Source organism: Euleptes europaea, chromosome 2 (assembly GCF_029931775.1).
Source record: "Euleptes europaea isolate rEulEur1 chromosome 2, rEulEur1.hap1, whole genome shotgun sequence".
NCBI lineage: Eukaryota > Metazoa > Chordata > Lepidosauria > Squamata > Sphaerodactylidae > Euleptes > Euleptes europaea.
The window spans coordinates 63,532,236-63,556,769 of NC_079313.1; the positions used below are offsets into that span (position 1 = coordinate 63,532,236).

At 43.3% G+C, this 24,534-nt stretch overlaps 2 protein-coding genes across 2 annotated transcripts in view; both read right to left on the reverse strand.

The window, feature by feature from the left end:
* Nucleotides 1-2,217: 2,217 nt before the first annotated feature.
* Nucleotides 2,218-11,404, reverse strand: LEPROT (leptin receptor overlapping transcript). Its single transcript, XM_056845187.1, has 4 exons — nt 11,374-11,404; nt 9,065-9,140; nt 7,904-8,090; nt 2,218-2,361 (listed from the first exon to the last, which is right to left on the reverse strand). The coding sequence occupies exons 1-4, from the start codon at nt 11,387-11,389 to the stop codon at nt 2,245-2,247; spliced, it is 396 nt and encodes a 131-aa protein (XP_056701165.1). The 5' UTR covers nt 11,390-11,404; the 3' UTR covers nt 2,218-2,244.
* Nucleotides 11,405-15,931: 4,527 nt separating this feature from the next.
* The window catches only part of DNAJC6 (DnaJ heat shock protein family (Hsp40) member C6), a 47,070-nt gene continuing 38,467 nt past the window's right edge, over nt 15,932-24,534 (reverse strand). The window contains exons 16-19 of the mRNA XM_056845460.1: nt 19,626-19,892; nt 18,275-18,420; nt 17,018-17,194; nt 15,932-16,284 (exon numbers count right to left, since the gene is read on the reverse strand). Coding sequence (XP_056701438.1) covers nt 16,183-16,284; nt 17,018-17,194; nt 18,275-18,420; nt 19,626-19,892 — 692 coding nt within the window. The 3' untranslated portion in view covers nt 15,932-16,182. The remainder of the gene's footprint in view (nt 16,285-17,017; nt 17,195-18,274; nt 18,421-19,625; nt 19,893-24,534) is intronic.

Below are 24,534 nucleotides of genomic sequence, written 5' to 3' on the forward strand. Positions count from 1 at the left end.
TCAAAACTTCCTGGACATTTATTGTGACTGTATAGAATGTTTCTGTTCAAATAATAGCTATTTTGTTTACTGCAACATTTGGTATTTTCCATTTTTATCTTTCCTACCTCTCAGATGGCAAAAATTAAGATACATGTGCTAAAGTAGCATAGTAGTCTGCAGCTCTCTCAAGTATGTGTATATTAGCAACTTTGCTTGTAGAAAGCGAAGGCATATACTGTGTACATTCAATTTTTTACTTTAAAACAGGGGGGAAATACCTACTCCCCTCATAGCTTCAAAATGTCTGGAAGTTTTACAGCTCTAGACAGTATGATTTTTTTTAGAAGACTCTTGGCAAGATTACTGTCAGGCATCTTCTGCCACTCATTTTAACTTAATAGATACAGGAGTGGAAGTACAACTAATGCATTCTGGTGAGCAACACCTGGGGTCATGTACCCTTCCCCTCCCCACAACAGACACCCTGTGAGGTAGGTGGGGCTGAGAGAGCTCTAACAGAGCTGTAACTTGTCCAAGGTCACCCAGCTGGCTTTGAGTGTAGGAGTGGGGAAACAAATCCAGTTCATCAGATTAGCTTCCGCTGCTCATGTGGAGGAGTGGGGAATCAAACCCGGTTCTCCAGATCAGACTCCACCGCTCCAACCACTGCTCTTAACCACTACACCACACTGGCTCTCCTGCCCACTTGTGAAAATTTTAATATAGTACACATCCCTAAGGTACCTGTACCTATTCTGGCAAGGAGGCATACTTCTCAGAATATCCTAACACTAAATTATTTGCTTAAGCGAAGTGATATTGTTCATAAATCAGTAAGGTATGTACCTCTGTATAACTCTACAGGTTTACTGAATACCGTTTGCCCTTGTTCACCTAAACACTGTGCTTCACTGGAGCAGTCAGGCTGAAACAAAGTGGCTGCAATCATGAAGAGTATTCATTAATTAACTTTTTTTTTAAATGTCATTTATTTCCGAGAAGATGACTCTGAAACATGTCATGAGCACCACGTGCCCTCTGTATTGCAGAGAATTTGGTATGTGCAGAATCTCCTCTTGGGAATCTCTGCCTTCATTGTTTGAGGTTCATAACTGTAAAAATGGGCTGCAAAAGTATGCTTCAAAACATAAGCGTAATGCTTGGTGAACTTCAGAAAACAGAAGCAGACAAACAGGTGAGTGCTTCAGTTCTTTGTACAACTTGTTACCTTATCCTGAAATAAGTTATGCAGATTAGCATGTTTGCTTACTTTGCCTGATAACTCAAGTAGAAGAATTTGGATTTCTTAAAAACAGAGCATATAAATACTATATAGCAAAACCACCTCAGCTAGACAAGTTGGAAAGCAGTAGGATATTTAGAACAGGTGTTGTTGCTTGCTGTCAAATTGCTCTCAAATCGCAGCCAACATACAGCAACCCCATAGGAATTTCAAGGCAAGAGATGTTCAGAGGTGGTTTGCCATTGCCTGCCTCTGCCTAGCAAACACAGACTTCTCTCATCCAACTACTAACCAGGGTCGACCTTGCTTTGCTTCTGAGATTTGACGAGATCAGACTATCCTGGGCTATCCAGGTCAGGGCAGAACAACAATGCCAGTAAATTTATATATAGAATATGAACAAGTCCATAAATAAAGCTAAATTGTCAGATGCTTTGTGTTAAGGAAAAACTAGTAGCATAAAAATCAGCAATTTAATAACAGAATATACAATAATTTATAGTAAAACCACCTTAACCAGAGAACTTGGAAGGCAGCAATATGTTTAGAACAGTGCGAATACAATTTGTATATAGAATAATATTCAATGGACAATTCCATTGATAAAGCTAAATTGTCATATGTTGCTAAGTATTAAGGATAAAACTAGCAGCACAAAAAAAATCAGTAATTTAATAACGCAAAGCTGAAAAACTGGATACAATCTTTCACTTTGTACAGACGTCTCTTGGGGCACAATTTTAGACACTGTGATTTAAACTCCCATAAGCTTCCCTGCTCTGAGGGCATAATTTTAGGCACTGTGATTTAAAAACCCATAAGCTTCCCCTACGTTAGCCAATACTCACATATAAAAACTACCAAGACTGTAAGGCCAGGCATACACAGTCAGCATATGCACATATATACATAGTATACATACACACATTAGACCAATGTACTATAAGCTCTGTATCATATTAAAGCTCCATAAGTGGTGAGGATCTGTATAAGCATAAGCTCCTCGTTAAGAGTGCAAGCTACCATTGTTCCCAGCTGAAATCATCTCCTCTGCCAAACAGAAGGAAAAAGCCTAAAACGGTAAGAAAAATTACTGCATTTCCAGCTAGCACAAGGCCACAAGCTCCCCACGCGATCTGAAATACAAAAAAAAAATAATAATTATAAGAATTAATCTTTCATTCACTGGCAGGAAACGTTATTTTGACCATTAGAGAGGTACAATGAAATACAGCATCGTGATGCTAAAAGCAGTAATGATCAAACAGTGAATTTTGAGTACTAAGCAAACCAATTAGTTATCATTACAGAACCTTTGGTCTACTTCAAAAAATATTACAGATTTGCTAAAAGACACTGACATACAGAACAATGGAACAAGAAACCAATTAGGAAAAAGTTTATAAGATGTTGTGAGAATATTTTTCCAGCTCAAACATGAACAGCAGGAAAAAATCATAAAGCGTAATGTCAGTCATGATCTTCTCAAAATTATTACTATTATTTATTAAATGTATACCCCCTCCCCCCCCACAATAGCGGGTCTCAGGGTGGCTTACAGCATGAAATAAAACATCAATCCATCGACACATACAGAGCAATAATAAAGTAGAATCAGTAAATTACATTTTAAAAATCTAACCATGATGGCATCTAAGTATTGTCGAAGGCTTTCATGGTCAGAGTTCATTGGTTCTTGTGGGTTATCCGGGCTGTGTAACCGTGGTCTTGGTATTTTCTTTCCTGATGTTTCGCCAGCAGGGAGAGACACTGTCCTTCAGTGCTACTCCTCTGAAGATGCCTGCCACAGCTGCTGGCAAAACGTCAGGAAAGAAAATACCAAGACCACAGTTACACAGCCCGGATAACCCACAAGAACCAATGGCATCTAAGGTTACACAATTCCTGCCAATATTAAAACAATAATAAATTTAAGCACACTAAAATTAGGAGCGAAAAATCTAACATAAATAGCTTAATTGGTGGCTAGAGACAGAGATTGGTGCAGGGGGCTGGAGAGAGGAAGAAACGAGGGCATAAAAAGGGATATTCGTGTCCAGGCCAGCAGATGTAATCGTCACGGATGTACAACAATTACTATCCTCAACCATAAACCTGGTGGAACATCTCCATCTTGCAGGCCTTTTGTGATTGTGCAAGATCTTTCAGTGCCCAGATTTCCCTAGACAAAGAGTTCAATCAGGCAGGTGCCACAGCCAAGAAGGCTCTGGCCCTGGTTGAGGGCAGCCAGATAGACTCTGGGCCACGGATTACCAGTATCAATTGAAGAGCGCAACACTCTCTATTGGATATACCGGAGGAGGCGGTCCCATAAATATAAAGGTCCCAGGCTGTTTAGGGGTTTGAAGGTGAGTACCAACACTTTGAACCTAATCTGAAATTCAATCTGGAGCCAGGGCAGCTGCCAGAGCACTGTGTGGATATTGCTCTCCAATGGGTCCCTGTAAGGACCTGTGCAGCCGCATTCTGGACCAGCTGCAGTTTCCGGAGTAGTCTCAAGGATAGCCCTGCATAGAGTGAGTTACAGTAATCCAGCCTGGAGGTGACCATTGCATGGATCACAGTGGCTAGATCAGCATAGGACAGATAAGGCTTAAGTTACCAAGCATAGCGAAGATGGAAAAAAGCTGCTCTGGCAACGTTGGTGACCCGGGCCTCCATAAAGAGGAAGGCATCCAGAATCACTCCAAGGCTCTTGACAGAAAATGAAGGAACTAATTGGTCTGTCTGATCCAACCCATTCTGAGCCAACTACAGGACCTCCGTCTTAGATGGATTTAATTTCAGTCAGCTCTGCTTAAGCCATCCACCTAATCTCCCAAGCACTCAGCCAACTTATCTATGATTGTGTCTGGTCAGCTGTGCATCAACAGAAAAAGCTGGGTGTCATCAGCATACTGGTGACACCCCAGCCTGAAACTCCAGACTAACTGGGTGAGGGAACGCATATAAATGTTGAAGAGCATTGGAGAGAGGATCGACCATTGCAGAACTCTGCACACTGAAGGATAGCAGGCTGAGGTTCTCTCTCTGAGCATTACCCTCTGTCCCCAACCTTGGAGAAATGAGATCAGCCATTGTAAGGCTGTCCCACAAAGCCCAATGTCGGGGAGGTGGTGGGTCAAGAGATGGTGATTGACCATGTCAAATGCTGCTGAAAGATCAAGCAATAGTTGCAGCGCTGACCCACCTCGAGCCAGCTGTTGCTGGAGATCATCTGTGAGGGTGACCAGCACAGTCTCTGTCCCATGGCTGGGCCGGAAGCTGGACTAGAATGTATCTTCCAGGAATACCTGGAGCTGCTCAGCCACAGCTTTTTTAACTACCTTACCCAGGAATGGTAAATCAGGCAACAAAATTACAACGAAATAAAAGCTCTCAGCCTTCAGTAGGGATATGAAGACGAAAGAGACAGGAAAAAAGGCCAATTTTGGGGGGACATGAATGGAAAAGTCAGAAATTGGGGGGGAAGGGCTGGAATATATCTTCTGAAACTCCTATGAAATGTTTTCTTTTAGAACTAGATACTTTTAAAAGCACCGCTATAAAGTAACATTGCTAGACTCAATTCACATTGCAGTAAATCTGCAATAATTTATTACACGCCATCTTTTAAGTAATTTTAGATAGTTCTAATTAACCTGGGTTTAAATTGTTAATGTATTGTGGTATATTACCTCTTTGATTTTTTTAATGATTTATTTATATGGCTGTTAGCTGCCCTGAGCCTGACCTTCACTGGGGGAGGGCAGGAGAGAAATTGAATAAAAAATAAATAGTAAGAGTGAAAATGTGACAACACTAATGATGATTGCATTGTTAGTAACTAGCTGGATTACTAAGCAATTAATACTTTTAGAACCTGGCGCAAGAAAAGTTCACTCTGTGCTTCGTTCCCTTCCTTGAGTGCTCACCCTTTTCAGTCTCCTGAGCACCAACCTACCTGATCTTGCTTCCTGCATGTCCTCTCCTCAATTACCTGCCAGGTCCCTCCTCCCTTCCATACCTGTTCACTCTTTTCTTTTCCATTCTACCCACCCCCAGCTCTGCTCCCTCCTCACAGCTCTCATGCTGCCTCCTTCTCTCCTCATCCTTTCATCACTTTTGCTCCCCACCCCCAGACGTAGCTCCTTCTGCTTACACCATCTTCTCTTGGGTAATTTTGGGCCACCCAAAGATCTGTATTTTTCCTATGCATGTGCTGATGCTACCATTAAGGGTTTATTTTAGGGCCCCTAATGGGACCCAGGTTTGCAGAAACCTATACCTGAATTGGTCCCATTGTGTCGATTTTTTGAACCACCCAAGGTAACTATGACAATTCTAATTGTAACTTGAGTTATGCCAATACTTTCAAGAATATATTATTTACTGAAATCAAACACACACATACAAGTTTAAGTTAGCTAATTGTATCTTCAATTATGAAGATACTTGCCAGAAACAAGTCTCACTGAATTCCAAAAAGCTTACTTTCCGGTAAATGTGCACAGTATTGTAGCATTATCGTGACTAATTATGTACTATTGAATAGCTAAATGTTACTGTAAAGTTTAACTAAATATCCAAATGTTCCTACCTGTAATTATATTGGGTTCTCATGGTTCCACTGAGAAAACTTCCACTGGAGGAAGAGGAAGATTCCCTGTAGCTGAAGGGAACCCACTGGAACCCATTCCCAAATAAGGATATTTCCTGATCTTTTACTCTTAAAAATACCAGAGGGCTTTCTTTTTCTGCGTAACAATGTATTCATCATCATACAGTACCATAAAAGTTAGGTGTTGTACAATAATCTTATTAAAAATAGCAAATTGTCAAAAGGCTTATGATGTTACATCTTTTCTAAAAATCCAGGTAATAAAGTCTTTCTCATGTCTACTACAAGAATAGCAGTTTATACTTTTAACTCTTATTCCTACTCTACCAAACAGCAAGTACTACTTTAATATCCTCCCGGTACAGAAGGTCTGTGGCTTTCTCTCTAACGAGGATTATGTTTTAAATGTGGTCTACTCCCAAATAAGTACACAGGAATGCAATCTTGGCAACATTCAAACTATTTAAACAGTGGGACATTTCCAATTAAATATACAAAGGACCAGACTGCATAGCATTTATACTTTAAGTTCCATATACAAAGAAATAATTGTAGGTACTAAATTACTGACAATACATTTCATGTTTTTCAAGTAGTAGGCACTGCGTGTATTTCAAGTTTTCCCAAAACCGTCATTTCCCCTCTAAAACTAAGAAAATAGCTTTGAAAGTTTCCAGACGCATCTCTAACCTTCAGTGAGATAATTTTGGTTAGAAAAGTAAGGCATTAGAGCTCTCTCTAGTGGTATCTCTGCACTGATAATATAGTTTGTCCTCTACAAAGAGAAATGCATTTGGTTGAACAGACTAAGAAAAAAGTATAAAGCCCTACTACTGGAACAGATATTAATTAAGATCTTGGGAAAGAACATTTTGCAGACAAAAAAAGTTACATCTAACTTCACCAGCCCTACGGGGTGCTTGAAGTGGCTTATAATACTCAGAACAATAGTCAAAAGGAAATGTAGAAGAACTGGAAGAGGCGTGTCTCCATTTAGGAGTAGGAAAGATGTTTTGAGCATAGACAGCAATTAATCTGATGATTTTTCAGAGGATGTAGAAAGGAGGACAGCCACAATTTTGAGAAAGAAGAGTGCACCGGTACAGCTGTCTTTTGCTCAGGACTGGTACACTATCCCATCTTCAGTGGCTACAGGCAACCAGAATAGAGCCAAGAACATACCTTGCCAGGGCAATATTCTTTCTCAGCATTCAATTAATCCTGCCACCAGAAAAGCAAAGAGGGCAAACCCACCAATCCAGACACTGAAAAATCATTCAGAAGAGCTAATATTCTTCTCAAGCAAAGAAAAAAATGGAGTAATTAAGACTAATCAAAGTCCAGTACCTTGAGTTGCAACCTCAACCTAAAGTGGATTTAGAAAACAAATTAAACGATGGCATGAAGCCTTGCAATGTAAGTGCATGCAAGTTTAATTTTTAATCTGCTATTATAGTGTGTGTTTAATACTGGGATCTGTTCTGTTTTTTCTTAAACTGTTTCTGTTGTTCTTTTATATTGTAAACTACCTCATGAGTCACTAGCTGAGAGTTGTGATCTGTCAAAATCTTTTAGACACAGAGTTTCTGCATTAAGGCTAATGAATGTGTAAGCCTAATGAATGCTCCCCTGAGTTAAATTTAATTAGTATATCTAAAGGATCTGGATTATGGTTTACAAAAACTAAAAATGAATACATTCTGGCTTTTAAGAGGCATGACAACAGTTGTCCGGGAAAAAAGTTAAGATATAGGAATATGCAACAAGCAGTTCAACATATTATATTCCAGTCTTTCCTGTGTGCACAACACATCCCAAGTGTATACTGGAAGGAACTATTTCCTACACTACATGCATGATGATGAACTGTGATGAAATTGTATCACAGATTAGCAGGTACACAGCTACTTTTCACTAGCATGATACATATGTGTAAGTTAACCAGAAATCGTTAGACAAAACTCTTTTGCAAAGTAGTGGTATGCCATGCACCAGAAATGTCCATATTTCAAAGAGATTCACAAATCAACATTCAGCATCTTGCTTTAAGATCTTACCACAGCAACTCGTGCAAGGATGATAGGAAATCCAAAGGCAGAAACCACAATTCCAGTTGTGACAAAATGTGCCAGCTCGCTGCAAGCACTGCTTGCAGCATCTGTATCATCACTTATTCGCTTTGCAATGAGGTGAGGAATGGGGCATATGGCATAAAATATCAAAACAAATAAAGGCCAATATACACTGTGGAAAGACAAACACAAAGAATAAGAGAAAAAATAAGGAAGCTTAAAATAAACCTTATGTATAATTGTTCTTCCTCAGCAATCAGAATTAATTAAACCCTTACCCCCCACACACATAAATGGGGGCCACATGCTGTTGTAGAAAGCAAATAGGGCCATGTATTTCCAAGCCTTCTGGTCCTTCAAGATTCTATCCCTCCAGCCCAACTACATTTTCTGTTGCCTTTTCCCTCTTTGCTTTCTACATACTTGAAACTATTATCCTCCTGTCCACATAATTCCACTTTGAACTTCCTGTCCTTTTACCATCTTGTTTCCTTTGTACCCGACAAAACAGTTTCCAATCTCCCAACCTCTTTAACAAGGTTTTTTTCCAAAAGACTCTAGCTTCACTTTACAGCTCCTCCAAGGAAACATTTCCCCCCACATCCTACCCCTAATCACCAGCTGACTTTTCCCACTCATACCTATAAAGGTCATCAATTGTAGATGGTCAGTGGTTTCATTTTTAAAAATGCAATGTGTGTTCCTAAGCCAACTTTTTAGAGATTACATTTAAATAAACTCTGGTCAAGATTTAACATAAGGAGGTATCACCTGTTTTGTTTTTTTAAACAACACCAGAGTCCTTAATTAGGATCAGAGTTGCACCAGGTTGAAAGGTTTAAACCTTTTCTTCTCCCCTCCTCCCAAAACGTGAGGGTTTCCTAGCCTCTGTGGAGCTACTAGATGCCCTCCAGATAACATACTATACCTCCTGTGATAACTGATTGGTTAAAACCCATTCCTCCAAGTCTGAATTCTTTCATCTGTTCTGTGGCTGCTATTTACTTATCAAACCCCCCTCATAGGGACATAGACTCAGGGATATCCAAACATCACATCTAGCTTGACCCTGGCATTTTAGTGTTTAAAACTGGCAAACTAGATTAAAAAAGCAGTAACACGTATTCCACATTAACATATTCTTACCCATAATTTTCTAGGGCACACCCCAACATAAGAAATGTCAAGCCAATGACTCCAGTGAATGATAAGCCAACCAGGGCTGCAGAACCAAAAATAAAAGGTATTAAGTCAGACGTTTGTTCATAAGTTGAGTTTATTAAAGTCTAAACGACAACATTCTGTGCAATTTAAATTCACTAGTTATAAAATAACATGATCCAACATTTCAGTGGCTGCATGATGAGACTCCACATTTATAAGTGTTGTAGGAGGAGCACTTTCACGTGGTTTCAGCTATCATACTTTCTGCTTACAATATAAGCTCACACATGCTCATTTTCATTAATTTTAGTAGACACAATATTTTAACTAAGGTTAATGTTGCAATCTGCACATAAGTAGTAGGGAAACAAACTGTGTTAAAATCTACAATTTTATTAATATCTTCGGAATTCCAACTTTGATTAAAGGACCACCAACAAAAGTGCACTTGGGGATCACAGTGGCCCACAAAGAAGGCCAGGAGCTCCTGGATTTTAAGAGCTGTCTAGGAGATTTCAGGAAGTAGAGTCCCTGCCCCACCTCTCCCCACATAACATAGGGTTGCCAACTTTCAGGTGGCACCTGGAGATCTCTCACTACTACAATTGATTTCCAGACAATCAAGCTTGGAGAAAATTGCTTCTTTGACAGGTGGACTCTATGGCATTATTCCCCACAGGGGTCCCTCCCCAAACCCTCCCCAAAATCTCCAGGTATTTCCCAACCCAAAGCTGGCAACATTATGTATAACCAGCTGCACCTGAAGAATTTCCTATTCTGCTCTTTAATGATGTATTTAAAGATATATCCCCTCAATGGTCCCAGCCAGTCCAAAGGGTGGTCAACTACAGAAAATGTAACATAAAATAATACTTAAAGTAATTTGTACCCAAGAACAAAGGTCAGAAGCCATAAAATAAATGGAACACAAGTGAAACCAGACTCAGTTTCCTATAAAGGGGAGATAAGGCACACATGCAGACCAACAGAACAAGCCAATGCTATCAGGACACCAGGCAAATAGCTATGGCAGGACACCCAAAGACTGTCTGGGCACTTTCACACATGCCAAATAATGCACTTTCAATCCACTTTGCAGCTGGATTTTACTGTGTGAAATGGCAAAATCCACTTGCAAACGATTGTTAAAGTGGATTGAAAGTGAATTATTCAGCATGCGTGAAAGCACTCTCTGGCCATTTATGCATAGGAGGTTTTGCCTTAGGATTTGCTGCTCTCTAGATGCACACTTCCCCTCACCTGAATTCTCAAAACTAAGCACCACACAGAATTTTGAGAATTCGGAATGGAAAAATGTGCATCTAGAGAGTGGCAAGTCCAAGGCAAAACCTCCCAAGCATAAATGGCCTGTTTATTAAAATGTTGATACTCTGCCTTTCTTCTTGGCTCGAGCCGCCCCTATAGAGAAGGGCAGTTCTAGCAACCCCCACCCTTCACTTCAGAAGGAGGGGCAGAGGCACACATATAGGGCGACCTGTGCCCTGCGCTGAGGGGCAGGGTGCTTTTCACACGCCAAGGGGCTCTCGCCGAGGCTTCTCTTCCCGCATCCTTCAAACGAAGCATCCCCGCAAAAACTTAGCACGAGGCTGGCAGAGCTCAGAGCACCACCACTGCTAAACCGAAAGGTGTCCAGCGTGGAGTTTCGATGCCAAAGGCGTCGGGAAGTAGGGGAAGACCCATCTGTAGTGGGAGGGCCCAGGCGCCTGCGCGGGAGGAGGCCGACCCGGTCGTTCTGGAGCGACCTCCCCTCCGAAAGACCTGCCGAGCAGGCCCAGCCACGCAGGCTTGCTCGCCTCGCTCGCTTAGAAACAAGCCCCGCCGCGTAGGGGGAAACTTGAAAGGTCAAGGTGCCAGCACCGGGTCATTCCTCACCCACGGGGCGACGTCGCATCCCGACGTTTCCCAGGCAGACTTTTGTTTACAGGGTGATTCCCAGTGGGTCGTCGTGTTAGTCTGTCTGCAGTGGTAGAAGAAAAGGGCAAGAGTCCAGGAGCACCTGAAAGACTCACACAAATATTTTCTGGTAGGAGCTTTCGTGAGCCACACCAGAAAATATTTGTGTGAGTCTTTCAGGTGCTCCTGGACTCTTGCCCTTTTCTACTGTTTCCAGGGTGGTTTGCCAGGGCCTTCCCTGGTCGTCTTCCCTTGACCCCCCACCCCCACCCCGCAAGCTGGGAAACTTGCGTGCGAACAAAAGATGCCTCAAACGGCACGTCTGGCCCGGAGAAGGTTGCCATGGCGACCGCAGGGCATGGAAAAAGCGCGGGTACCTTTAACCCCTGCCATGTCGCAGTCCCTTCTGGGGGCTCTTTAGCGCGTCCTCGGATTCGGTCGCGGGCTGCTTCCGCCTTCCCGTCACGTGGTCTGTGCCGCGGCGCTTCCGGCCCTCCCGCCGCCAAATGCTGCTTCCGCGAGGGGGGGCGGCGGAGAGGAGGTGTTCAGAGGCCGTGCGGGTCGGGAGCGGCGGCGCTTGTAGGGATTTATTTCAGTTCGTGTGACTCGGAGCTCGTTTCCTCCGGTGCATAAATGCCGGGCTTCTGTGTGTGCGTTAAGCCGCTTCCTACTTATGCCCCGTGGGTCACTTGGGGGGTGATGTTCACGCAGCCCAAATGATGCACTTTCAGTCCACCTTAACGATCGTTTGCCAGTGGGTTTGGCCAGTCCACACAGTAAAATCCACCTTCAAAGTGCATTATTTGGGCTGTGTGAATAGCACCTTGTGCGTCATTCCACTCAGTGTGCCATCATTCCAGTTCCAGAGCATTGGTTATATTCCTAGGGCCAGAGTCCAGGAGCACCTTAAAGACTAACAAAAATATTTTCTCACAGTGGGTAGCCGTGTTAGTCTGCCTGCAGTAGTAGAAAAGGGCAAGAGTCCAGGATCACCTTAAAGACTAACACAGATATTTTCTGGTAGGGCATGAGCTTTTGTGAGCCACAGCTCACTTCTTCAGAATTATATTCCTAGGGACCGCCATTCCAATCCCAGAACGTTTATGGTATTTTCAGGGACCCTCATTCTGGGCCCTCAACACTTGACAGACACATGAATTAATGACCTCCAAATAGGGTTGCCAACCTCCAGGTACTAGCTGGAGATTGCCTGCTGTTGCAATGTATCTCCGACCAATAGAGATTAGTTCACCTGGAGAATTGCTTTGGCAATTGGACTCTATGGCATTGAAGCCCCGCCCCAAACCCTGCCCTCCTCAGGCTCTGCCCCAAGAACCTCCTGAAGAGGGACCTGGCAATTCTACCTCCAAAACGGTGGTAAACTGAGGGCCATGGCTTCCTTTATAGAGTCAATCCATCTCGTGTTGGCTCTTCCTCTTTTCCTGCTGTCTTCAACCTTTCCTAGTATTACATTATATTTATACCTAAAGTTTAATGCAAGGAAAGTGAGGAGTGGGCATGTATTACAGAGGAAACAATAGAAACAACCCCCTGCTCAATGCAGGATCAGCCTAAAGCATCCCTGACAAGTGTTCGTGCAACCGCTGCTTGAAGACTGCTAGTGAGGAGGAGCTCACCACTGCCCTAGGCAGCCAGTTTCACTGCTGAACTACTCTTACTGTAAAAAAAAATTTAAAATCCTAATATCCAGTCAGTACCTTTCCAACCATAATTTAAACCCATTATTGCGAGTTGTATCCTCTCCTGCCAACAGGAACAGCTCCCTGTCCTCCTCTAAGTGACAGCCCTTCAAATACTTAAAGAGAGTAATCATGTCCCCCCTCAACCTCCTCTTCTCCAGATGGAACATTTCCTAGTCCCTCAGCCTTTCCTCAAAGGGCTTGGTCTCCAGGCCCCTGATCATCCTTGTTGCTGTCCTTTGCACCTGCTCCATTCTGTCCACATCCTTTTTAAAGTGATATAAAAAGATTTAAATATTAAACTCTTCATATATGAAAGAACACATCACCTAGAGTGTGGGATAGGATTTTTCACAGAGTGACAGTGGGGTGGGTGCTGTGGGTCAGTGGTCAACAGAGTGGGCAAAAGTGGCCAGGAAACTCAGGCAGGGTGTGACACATAACAGGAACATGGAGGATAGGAGTAATGCAGACCTGGACACGGTGAAGTCCTAAGGAAGAAAAGGGAGGGGGAGATTTATACTTGTCAACAGAGCAGAATAAGGTGGCAGACACCAACGCCATGATTCTGGAAGGGAAGAAAACAGACAATGAGCAAGATGGAGCTGATTTGGGGATAATTACACAAATTCCAGAAATATTAATTAAAACATAAGGTATTTCATTCCACTCTGTTTGTGATTGAAGTTGTAGAGCTTTTTTTTTTAATCACAGGGACCGCCATTCCACTCGAGGGGTTGTCATTCCAGTCTTAGAACAGTTCTGCTGGACCCAGGGTCCGTCATTCTGCTTTGGGAGCCTTCAACAGAGATCAGTTCCCCTGGAGAAAATGGCTGCTTTGGCAATTGGACTCTATGGCATTGAAGTCCCTCCCCTCTCCAAACCCTGCCCTCCTCAAGCTGCACCCCCAAAATCTCCAGGTATTTCCCAACCTGGAGCTGGCAACCCTAGGCCTAAATTGGGGAAAAACAAACTAAAAAGAGTACATATAATCAAAAATATGCCGAAACAGGTTCAGCACAATCTGATTTTCACAGTTTAATATATTTGTTTAATAAGTAAGAACATAAGAACATAAGCACATCAGAAAGGCCCTGCTGGATCAGACCAAGACCCATCAAGTCCAGCAGTCTGTTCACACAGTGGCCAACCAGGTGCCTCTATGAAGCCACTAACAAAGGTGCATTCTTAAATACACTGTCATCTATCTATCTGTGGATCTGATTAGTAATTTCACTGTACCAAATAGTAATAATATGTTTGTTTCCTTGGTATTGCTTTACCTTTGTATAAAATACAAAAAAAAAAGACGGAACTATTTGAACTTTTTAATATGTACAAATATTTTAGACCAGTCACATTTCATTGAGAATACTGTATATTTACAAAAAAATTACAATAGGGTTTTTAGTTAAACAGGGAACCTGAACAATTGTCAAGCTCTGTAACTATCAGATATGACACCTCGCATCAGTTTGAGTTCTGTATTTTTGACATATAGCAGGTCTCAATATCATGCACCATAAAAACACTGCAGTCAGAGGAGGTGTTTAAGTTGGGTAAATCTTTATAATTTTTTTCACTGAACTAAATGAAGCTGAAATGATAAATTGTATTTTAATCAATATTTGAGTTATCCAGGGCTTTTCTTTTGAACAGTGATACAAAGTTAATGTCATTCTTGTAATTTCAAAAATGTATGCTACATGAATTAAATCCGTTTGTACACTCATAAGCATAGTTCACACAGTATCTACAGATGAGAATGCAACAGAGGAAAACAAGTCACAGGAACATGAGCCACATTCCAAAAATGTTTAATAAGACAAGCACATACTTGATCAAAACATTTCATAATATGTTAATAAATAACATCCAGTTTGTTATAGGTGTTTGAACATCTTAATGCCTTGTATATATAAAAAAGAAGACTTGGTGTTTGTTTCACATTGGCAGTAAATGACAATAAATAATGGATCAGTACAACAAAAAGATGGCATTTTATATAAAAATAAAGGTAGGCTGGTTTACACACTGTATCTGCAGAAAAGGGTGCCATGATAACGGGAAAAAAACAGAAACAGATTGTCCTTAAAACACCAGTTTGACTAAGATTTTCACATCTGCTAGGGATTTTCCCCCTTAATGCATGTGGAAGTTTTTCTGCCTATCTGCTATCTATCCAAAAAGCAGGTGCAGAGACCATATTTTCCCCCGTGACTTTTGCAGCTTACTGTGCAATAATGCCATGAAGAAATGGAGTGTATAATGAGGTCCAGGTTCTGATGGCATCCAGTGCCATAAGAATCTATAAACATCACAGTTCCTCATGGCTGTTGCTGCAAGGCAACAGTCCATCAACTGCCCTAATTGGGGGGGGGGGGGCAGCATAATATTTGACTACCCCATGCCTTGCAGAAACCAGATTTCATTCAGGAAATACCAGTGCATAAAACTGCTATAATAAGTTTTTCTGCAAAAGGAGAAACATTTCAAAGTCTTATGTAAAAACTAGTTTTGCAAGAAGATATAACAACTTTTTTGTTTTATCTTCACAGATACCACCATGTGCCTATATGAACATTATTGCTTACTGGGTATATAGAATTCACTGTTTGCTTGCTTCACATCGGGCAAAACTGCATGAGCAATGTGGTAAGGTGCCAAAAGAGCCTTAGAATACAAAGCTATATCACCATCAGCTCATAATCAAATACTCTCCAGAGCATTTGGGGATAGTTTATTGGATATGAGCAACACCACAATGAATAAAGAAAGAAGAACTTTAACGTCATTAGAGAATTCAAGGCTTTAACTTGATTTGGACATTACCTTCAACAGGCTTCTGCCTGTGCAGCAGAATTATTAAATCATTTAAAGACACTTCCCAAGATTTATGGTAATCTGTTTGTCTGAAACATGAAATACAGTACTATGCTTAAGGCAGCGAGTTGCCAGACATGTAATCAGTTGCCTAACCGTCAGATTCAAAAATATACTACAAGAAATTATTCAAATGCCAAATTAAGAATGACAGTGTAAAGCAAACTACGCTATGCATGTGAACGTTCTTAAGTTTTGAGAAAGTTTGTCGTGGATACAAATTTTCAAGTCTGAGCCACACCTGAGCCACACCCTTACAGATAAAGACTTCAGTTTCTTAACAGCAGGGGGAAATCAATTTCACCTTCCAGTTCAAAGATTAACAATCCCAGTTTTCTAGAGTGCATTCTTACCTACCCTGTTTAAACCTGAAGAACACTGCAAGGTTCCTAGAATTCCCCTCTTTGCATTTGTAACTCATGGCATATGTAAGGAGCACCGTCTATATTTTTTTTCCTCTTTTCATGATGATAGTTTTAGTATCAGGACTAGTTTCATTATTTCCAAATTTCCAGCCAGATAATCAGTTCAGCTGTGAAAATCTTGTGGCAAGAAACTATACGAGCACTAGCACAGATCTACAGCAATGTCTGAGGAAGTCTGCTAATACAAGGGCTTTTGGCCTTGGTTTTCAAATTCTGACCAGGCATCATTGAGCTCCATAAAAATCATCTTTGCATACTGTTCATATGGCTGCCCTGTAGCCTAGAAGGAAACAGAGTAAGAAGAGTAAGAAGACATCACAGACATATTAAAGGCTGTTCACATAAGCTGTTCAAGTTTGGATTTACTTGAACTTTTCTCACCCAGGAAAGAAGACTGCACAAAAGATTTGAGTCAGATTTGAGTTGCAAACTCAAAGTCACTGATCAATGAAAACCTTTTCTTACTTGCATCACTATGTGGACTAGTTAACAGTGTGGCAGAAACTAAGCTGCAGCCAACTTGTTGCAAATTTTCTTTACCTGGTGCTATATGGGGGATTTTTATTCATCAGAAACACAAGGCAATTACGGTAGCTATTCCTAAGTTTGTCATATGTACACATGATTTTTGTAGCACTTATCCTTTGGGGAAGGGCTAGACTTGTCCCTATGGTACAATGATGTAGGCTGTGGATATCCACAAGTACAGTGGTGTTCAACTCATGGTCAGGATCCTCAGATGGGTCACAGAGCCCCACTTGCTGGGGTTTTATTTTGTTGTTGTAAAATTGCATGGTTTTAATTGTGACTTGTAAGTTGTATTGGGCCACAAGGATATAAATAAATAATGCTATACTAATATTATCAACAAGGTACTGTGGCTCTTTATTAATACCATTTTAAAATAGTGAATAGTAAATAGTGAGGAGAAATTATATGGCTAGGCTTAGAAGTAATCTATGAACTAATATATTTGTTAATTACATTATTTATATGCAAATTTGGCTACTTGCTTTGTCAGGATGAACAACAAGCACTGCTTTCCGGTAGACCTTCTTCACTTGCTCTGGAGTCACAAGATCTGCCATGCCAATGGGTTTCCATTTCGTTTCTCCTTCCCATAGCACCGTGTGCATTGTGGACAACAAGGCTCTTATGTTTCTTTCCTTTCCTTCAATCCATTCAAGGATCTGTGTACACATATATAGTTCAGAACCTGACAATGGCTATATTAACTAGCAAATGCAAATGTTGGAAAGACTTACTGGACGCCTCTCGAGAACCTCTTCAAATATTAGAAAAAAGGAAGAACAAAGATAAACAACTATCTCCAAAAACAAATATATAACATTGCTTCTGGAAGCGGGATTCAACACAAAAGATAATGAAGTCACGGTATTCTATTAACATAAATAAAGATCCAGAAAAATGTGTGATAGAATAATGTAGCCTGTATGGTGTAGTGTTTTAGTGTATTAGTTACATGAACTCTTGTTTGTTTCCAGGCTCATATCAAGATGCTGGTTTTGACTTTTTAAAGTTCCAAATTATACAGGGGATTCCCCCTTTCTTGTTGCTTCATTCCCAAGTACCTGAAGGATTGGGTTGGGTCCAGATGAAATTTTCCATCAGCAGAATGTAATTCTCTTATCTCTCCCCTCCCAATGCAGCCCATTGATATCCATGAAATGCTGCTCCTGGAGGATATGGGACCTTGCGGAATGACATGAGAGGATATCTGCAGCTAGAAGGGGCAATTTATGAAAATTGCCCATTTAGTATGGATCCACCCTGGACTACTTCTCTCCCATATGAAATAGGTCAGGCCTTAAGGGCATCTGTAGGAGCTCTTCTGCAGGAAAAAGTCTTTCAGAATTTCAGCTGGTGGGAACTCATGGCAGGGCCTTCTTGACTGCTGTCCCTAAATTATGTAATTTCCTCCTCAAGAAGGGTGTGAATGTGCATTTCTCTGTAGACCGTCCAGAAACACATGGGAGATGTGGCTTTTCTGGAATACCATTGATATCATTCAAGTGTTAAATCCCAGAAGAAATGCAAAATTAGATTCTACTGTATTGTGATTGTGTTAAGTATGCTTTTTCATGGATTGCAGAGGCATGAGTTCACGTAAAACCCCCAAACACAGGGGCAAGATGAGGAGTTGATCTGACCCCTTCCCTATCCCATCGCCATAGTGTGAAATATTAAAAGTTATTTCCCAATCAAAAAATAGTCCTCAATAGTTGTTAGACAACAAAGACGCAGCTTACTTTTAACTTCTCAGGATCCATCTCCTTGGCCATTTCTTCCTTCCTCATTTCTGCTATTGTTCTAGGTCCCTTTTTGTCTTTGTGGGCATTAAAACCTTGACCAGATAATAGGTCCTCAAAGTCAGCAGTTCCTTTCGGCTTTGAGTCTTATAGAAAATAAAAGGGTTTAAGCAAATCATTTGGGAAGATATAAATGCCATATTATTCCAAATATACTGCTAGAATATTATTACATAATGCAAAGCATACAGCTACCTAAAGCTAATGTTTATCCCAAGGGACAGGCAACCCTTTTGGTCCAAATGCTGTAAAAATGCAACATCTGCCTGTGAAAATGTTGGTCAGGGAATGGTTGCACTCGACCTGATACACTGCAAATGTTGGACATGGATCTGTCCTTTTAGTATGAGAGTGAAAGATAAAGTAAGCCTGTTTTAGAAAGATATGTATGAAAATTAGTGTTTTTGCTTTCAATGCACACACTTAGGGATGTGATTACAGTGGAAGCAAAATATCAGCTGCATAAAGGCTGTTCCTAAAAGAAGCTTTGTGAGCAGAGTCCTAGGCGGAAATGCAAGCGTCCGTGGAAGAGCTTTCACTCAAAATTTTGTTTTCAGAACCATCAGACTGTAAATTCTCATTGTAAACAATTGCTGCTCTAGTGAAAGTGACATCTCAAAACCCTGCTGGCTTCCAGGTTGCCATTCTGCTAGCCAGTCATGACTTTAGCCATCCCAGTTCAAATACACTGCTGCTTTTGGGGTGCAGCATAGGGAACTGCCACACCAAGCAAAAGAGTCTGCTGTTGTTCAGTATATCTGTCAGGGGTGGCCTATCCATTCTTAACTGTACACAGGTGTACAAGACCTTCCCCCCACCCCAAGAGCAAGAGATACTTCCAACCTCAGAACATATTGGCTCATTCTGAGTTTGAACTCTCTCACCAATTCAAGCTGGCAGTATTCTATTTGAAGATAACAAGGGAAAGCTGGATACCTGTAATAATTTGCTTCTAAAATGGGCTGAGTTGGGCACCCAAAAGACATGATGCAGACTCCATTAAGGATGTTTTGAAAAGTTTTGCTGCAAACCTCTTACAGTACAGCTAAACATTATGGCTTATAACAGCTGAGTGAAGCGTATTCAGTTTCAAAATACACTTGGACTACTATTTAAAATATTGAAAAATAAACAATGTAAACAAAATGTTTTTCTATCATACACAAAGTAGTTTGCAGATATACAGATAATACCATGAACATTAAAAATATTCAAATATATACCAACAGCACCCTCCACACACACACACAAAAACAACAACCAAGTTAGTTTAACTAAAAATTCAATTTACCGGAGCTTGCTGTTCCCTTCCCACGGTCATTTTGGCCACCGGGGATTGCAGAAAAGCTCACATTGTAATTAGGCCTGTTTTGGGGAGAGGAATGTGGCATGCTTTGCTGGGATTTGGACTGCGATTGCGGCCATGAATAACCTGAACCCTGTTGCCTACTGCCACCTCCCACTGGCTGAGGAGATGGCTTCTGTGGTGAACCCACAGGAGGAAAACCTCCTCCTAGTCCTGTAGGTGTGCTGGGTTTGCTGGCAAAGGAAGAACAACCTGAAACAAATAAAACAGGAAATGAGAAACTGGATATTGTATTCGAGGTATATAACAGTTTTGTTTATCTTTCATCTTCCATTAATTTCATTTACATTTGTTGGGGGAGGGGGAGACCCTAAAGTTTTATATCGACATAAGAGGCTGGATCCAAACTAAATTTTCTATGAACAGAAGGAACTTCCATCAGAGGCATACAACTTTCCTGCCTCCCCTCTTTCAGTAGTAGCCCACAATCTCCCTAAATTACTACTCCTGGGGGACAGGGGACTCTCAGGAATTAGCAAAAATTACATCTCCCCTTCTGTAAGTGGAAAATTTAGTCTGGATACAACCCAGGGTAATGTCAGGCTGCTATCTCGGTTTCGTTATTGCCTCTGTCTCTGCGCTGTATTGTCTGCCCCCCAAGGTCGCATACCTAGGCCTGGGAACTCAGCTCCTGGGAAACTGTATTCAGCCTATGCGTGTAATCTCCCGCCTTTCCTGCCTTATAATATCTCCCAGCTAGTGAGTCTCTCATAGCTGTCATTTTATTCGTTTGCACTGTATGCCTATTTGACCAGTAAAAGCCATCTGTTTGGACTCTACATGACTTTGTGGTGATTTCTGGTTCTGTGGGCCAAGGGCTGACATTATGACAGCTATCTCTCTTCACCATTCTACTAGCCAGGCTGGAGCCCAGGGGGGTTCGCCTGCCACTTGGATGGGAGCTGTGCAGCTCTCCAGGTGATCTACTACCCTGGAGCCCTTCTCTGAGGATCCTACTCTGTTACAAGACTTAATCGCTGAACTTTTCCGGACGACCCAAGAGGTTTGCCGCTTGAGGGGACTGGTACAGGAACAGTGGCAATCTCTTACAGGACGTCTCTGGATGTTAACGTCGGAGGATACTGATGCTCGTTTAGATCTTCAGGACTTGGATCAATTACTGGACGATGCCCGATTGGCGACTGAGGATTTACAAATATTAACTGGACTTTTGGATAATCTTATTTCTCGAGAAACTCTTTCTACCATGGCGGGAGCCCCGCCGGAGGGTTTTTCCCTGATCCCGGATGCAGCCAGCTGTCAGGCTGAGGCCAAGCGAGTCGCTATTAGCACCGCTCTTCTCCTTGTGGAATGTACAAAGGACACCCCGGTAGCCACCTTGGCTCAAGTTTTGACCTCGACTTTTGGAGCCGAGGCACCCGCACTGGCGGTTCGAGTACAACCTCTGCTGGGCGGGGAACCCGACCCCATACTCTCACTCCTGGAGACAGAACTTTTGCCGCGCATTACGGCAGAGACTGCCCTAAGACTTGAGAACGCCAAAGTTCTTGCGGATCAGCAAGCCGCCGAAGCGGCTAAGGTCGCAAGAGAGAGAGAGGCTGCGGAAGCAGCCAGGGCGGCTGCAGCAAGGATTAGGAATCAGGCGAACGTGGACACGCGCCCCAAGGACAATGTACTAGGGCTATCAGGTCTGTCTTTTTCCCCGGCGTTTGTCCCGTCGCGCGCGACCCAACGCGCACGCCGTTTGGCTGACCGACGTCGAGACTCAGGAGAGTCTGAAGACGAGGATTTATATGGGGATAGCTCTCAATGGGCCACAAGCTTCCGGACCAGTAAGCCTCATCTTACTGGTGGCCCAAGTGAGGAGGTTCATCTCTTACGAGCCCAGAATCGGGAGCTCTCCGACCGTGTTGATCAACTCCAGGAAGTAATGGAACGTATGCTTCAGGAGAACAGGCAATTACAACAAACCCTGATAGCTCAGAGACAGCCCGTTCCGATACCGGGTCAGGGGGTACCCGTACAGCCACCCGCTAATGTGCCTGCTCCACCCTTGCCTCCTGGAGCTCCTGTTGCTCCTCCGCCCGGACCACCCGTGCAACCACCCGCTAATGTGCCTGCTCCACCCTTGCCTCCTGGAGCTCCTGTTGTCCCTCCGCCCGGACCACCCGTGCAACCGGGTCAACCTGCGCCCGGCCCTTGGAAGCAACTCAAATTGAGGACTACGTATGACGGATCTCTCGAGACTTTGCCTTGTTTCTTGCATCAAGTGGACAGTTATATGCGAGAACAAGGACAACTTTTCCCCACGGAAGATAGCCGGGTGCGTTACGTAGCTTCCCTTCTGACAGGTAAAGCGGCTGACTGGATGGTCCTCCAGTTTGACACCCGCTCTCGTGCTATTCGTTCCCTTAACAACTTCATGACTGCCCTGAGAAGGAGGTTTGAGGACCCCTTCCTGGGGGAAAGAGCCAAAACGGAACTCTTACAATTAAAACAAGGCTCTGCTACAGTACGAGAATTTGCCGATGAATTTCAACGACTGGCAAGTAAAATTGTAGGTTGGCCCGAGACCACCCTGATCCATCATTTCAGGGAAGCCTTGCATCCTGACATTCTGAACTGGTCTTACATGCGGGGCGATCCCGATACCCTCGAAGACTGGATCCTATTAGCCGAGGAAGTGGAAAGCCGCCGACGCTTTATTTCTCTCGTCCGTCAAAAGCACAAGGAAAAAGGCACCCAAAAGCCTCAACCCAAGGCACCACTGCTCGTCCCACGAAATCCCCCACGTCCGCCCCAGGAACGTGAAGCCCGATTTCAGAGGGGTGCCTGTCTTACTTGCGGAGAAATGGGCCACTTTGCAGCCGTTTGCCCGCGCCGCCAGGAATTATTTCGTCCCAGCACGACAACCCGCGCCCGAGGTCGTCCACCACGCAGAGGCACCGCGGCCACCCGCAGCGCAGCTCCGGGAAGACCCACACCCTCTGCACTCCATGCCGGGGACCCAGCCTCCCTGCCTACTACCAACGACCCCGCCGGGTCTCGGATTACAAGTGCCCCATTGGGGGACAACTTTCCCTCTTCGGATGAGGAAAATCCTTGGATTTCTCCAGCCTTAAACCTGGAATCGCCCCTCGACTTGTCAAAAAACGGCTCCGGTCTGTGGTGAATGGAGCGTCTCCACAGACCTCTCAGGATCTTCCTATCAAACCGAATGCTCCTACCAAAATCAAAGAAGTGGACTCCACCGTCTACGTGGATGCAGTTTTACAACAACTTAACGGTGGCCCACAAATCCCCGTCAAAGCACTAATTGACTCCGGTTGCTGTCGCACTCTCATAAGCGAAGCCACTTTTGCTGCACTCAGAGCCGACTCTGAGGCTTTACCCGCCCCCGTCCAATTTGCCCAAATGGACGGAAGCCATTTCCAGGGGGGTCCAGTTGATCACCGCACCATAGGGGTGGCAATGGGAATTGGTTCCCACTGGGAACAAATAGACTTCACTATAGCCCCTATCCGATTTGAAGTGGTCTTGGGAATTAACTGGATTAAAGGACATAGTCCCAGTATTGATTGGGAAACAAACACTATCTCCTTCGCTAGTCCCACCTGCGACCAGCATCGGCAAAACTTTGCTCTGCTATATCCGCCCGTTCCAGCATTAACCTCTACTGCCCCAACACCACCGGCTCTACCCGCTGTATACCGGGACTTTGAAGATGTCTTCGACCTTAGGGAATGTGATGCCTTACCCCCCCACCGGGCCTCAGACTGTGCGATTGAAGTGGTAAAGGACTGCACATTATCCAAGAGTAAGATTTACCCTATGAGCGCTTCCGAGCGCACTGTCCTCCGGGACTTTTTGGACAAAAACCTCGCCAGAGGGTTCATTCGCCCTTCGAATGCCCCAAACTCGGCCCCCGCGTTTTTCGTCCGGAAAAAAGAGGGCGACCTTCGCCTGTGCATTGACTTCAGAAAGCTCAATGCGGTTACCCAGACCAACGCCTATCCTATCCCATTAATATCAGATATTTTGGGACAATTACAGGAAGGCCGTGTGTTCTCTAAATTAGACTTGGTGGAAGCTTACTACCGAGTCCGTATCCGCGAAGGGGATGAGCACCTCACTGCCTTCTCTAGCTGTTTCGGAATGTATGAATTCCTTGTGATGCCGTTCGGATTAAAAGGGGCCCCGGGGGTCTTCATGCAACTCATCAATGAAATCCTACATGACCTTCTATATCGTGGGGTGGTGGTCTACTTAGATGACATTCTCATTTATTCGAAAACTATGGACGAGCATGTGGCTCTGGTCAGGGAAGTTCTGCAACGCCTGCGTAACCATCAACTTTTCGCAAAACTAGCTAAATGCGAATTTCACCAAAGCAAACTCACGTTTTTGGGATACATCATCTCCCACCAAGGTCTTCGCATGGACCCCGCCAAAGTCCAAGCCGTCCTCGATTGGACTCCCCCCACCAACCGTAAACAAGTACAGCAATTTCTGGGATTTGCAAACTTCTATCGAGGATTCATCCCTAACTTCGCCCAGGTGGCTCTACCCATTACAGACCTACTGAAAACTAAGGGAAAAGTAAGCTCGGCTGCCTTGCCCTCCACAAAAATCCTATGGACTGAGCAATGCCAAGCCGCCTTTCTGGCCCTCAAACGCCTCTTCACTTCGGAGCCGGTGCTACAGCACCCAGACCCAAATCAAATGTTCATTGTGCAAGTCGATGCTTCCGATGTAGCCATGGGAGGGGCTCTCCTCCAGCAAGGACCGGATGGTCTTCTTCACCCTTGCGCTTACTTTTCAAAAAAATTTGCGCACGCTCAATTAAACTGGCCCATCTGGGAGAAAGAGGCCT

What these genes read in the sequence shown, in the direction of transcription:
- LEPROT (XM_056845187.1), bottom strand. An exon ending in TGTGCCCTAGAAAATTATGG is followed by an intron (nt 8,091 to 9,064) that starts GTAAGAATATGT and finishes GTCTTTCCACAG; the next exon opens with TGTATATTGGCCTTTATTTG. An exon ending in TCCTTGCACGAGTTGCTGTG is followed by an intron (nt 2,362 to 7,903) that starts GTAAGATCTTAA and finishes TTTGTATTTCAG; the next exon opens with ATCGCGTGGGGAGCTTGTGG.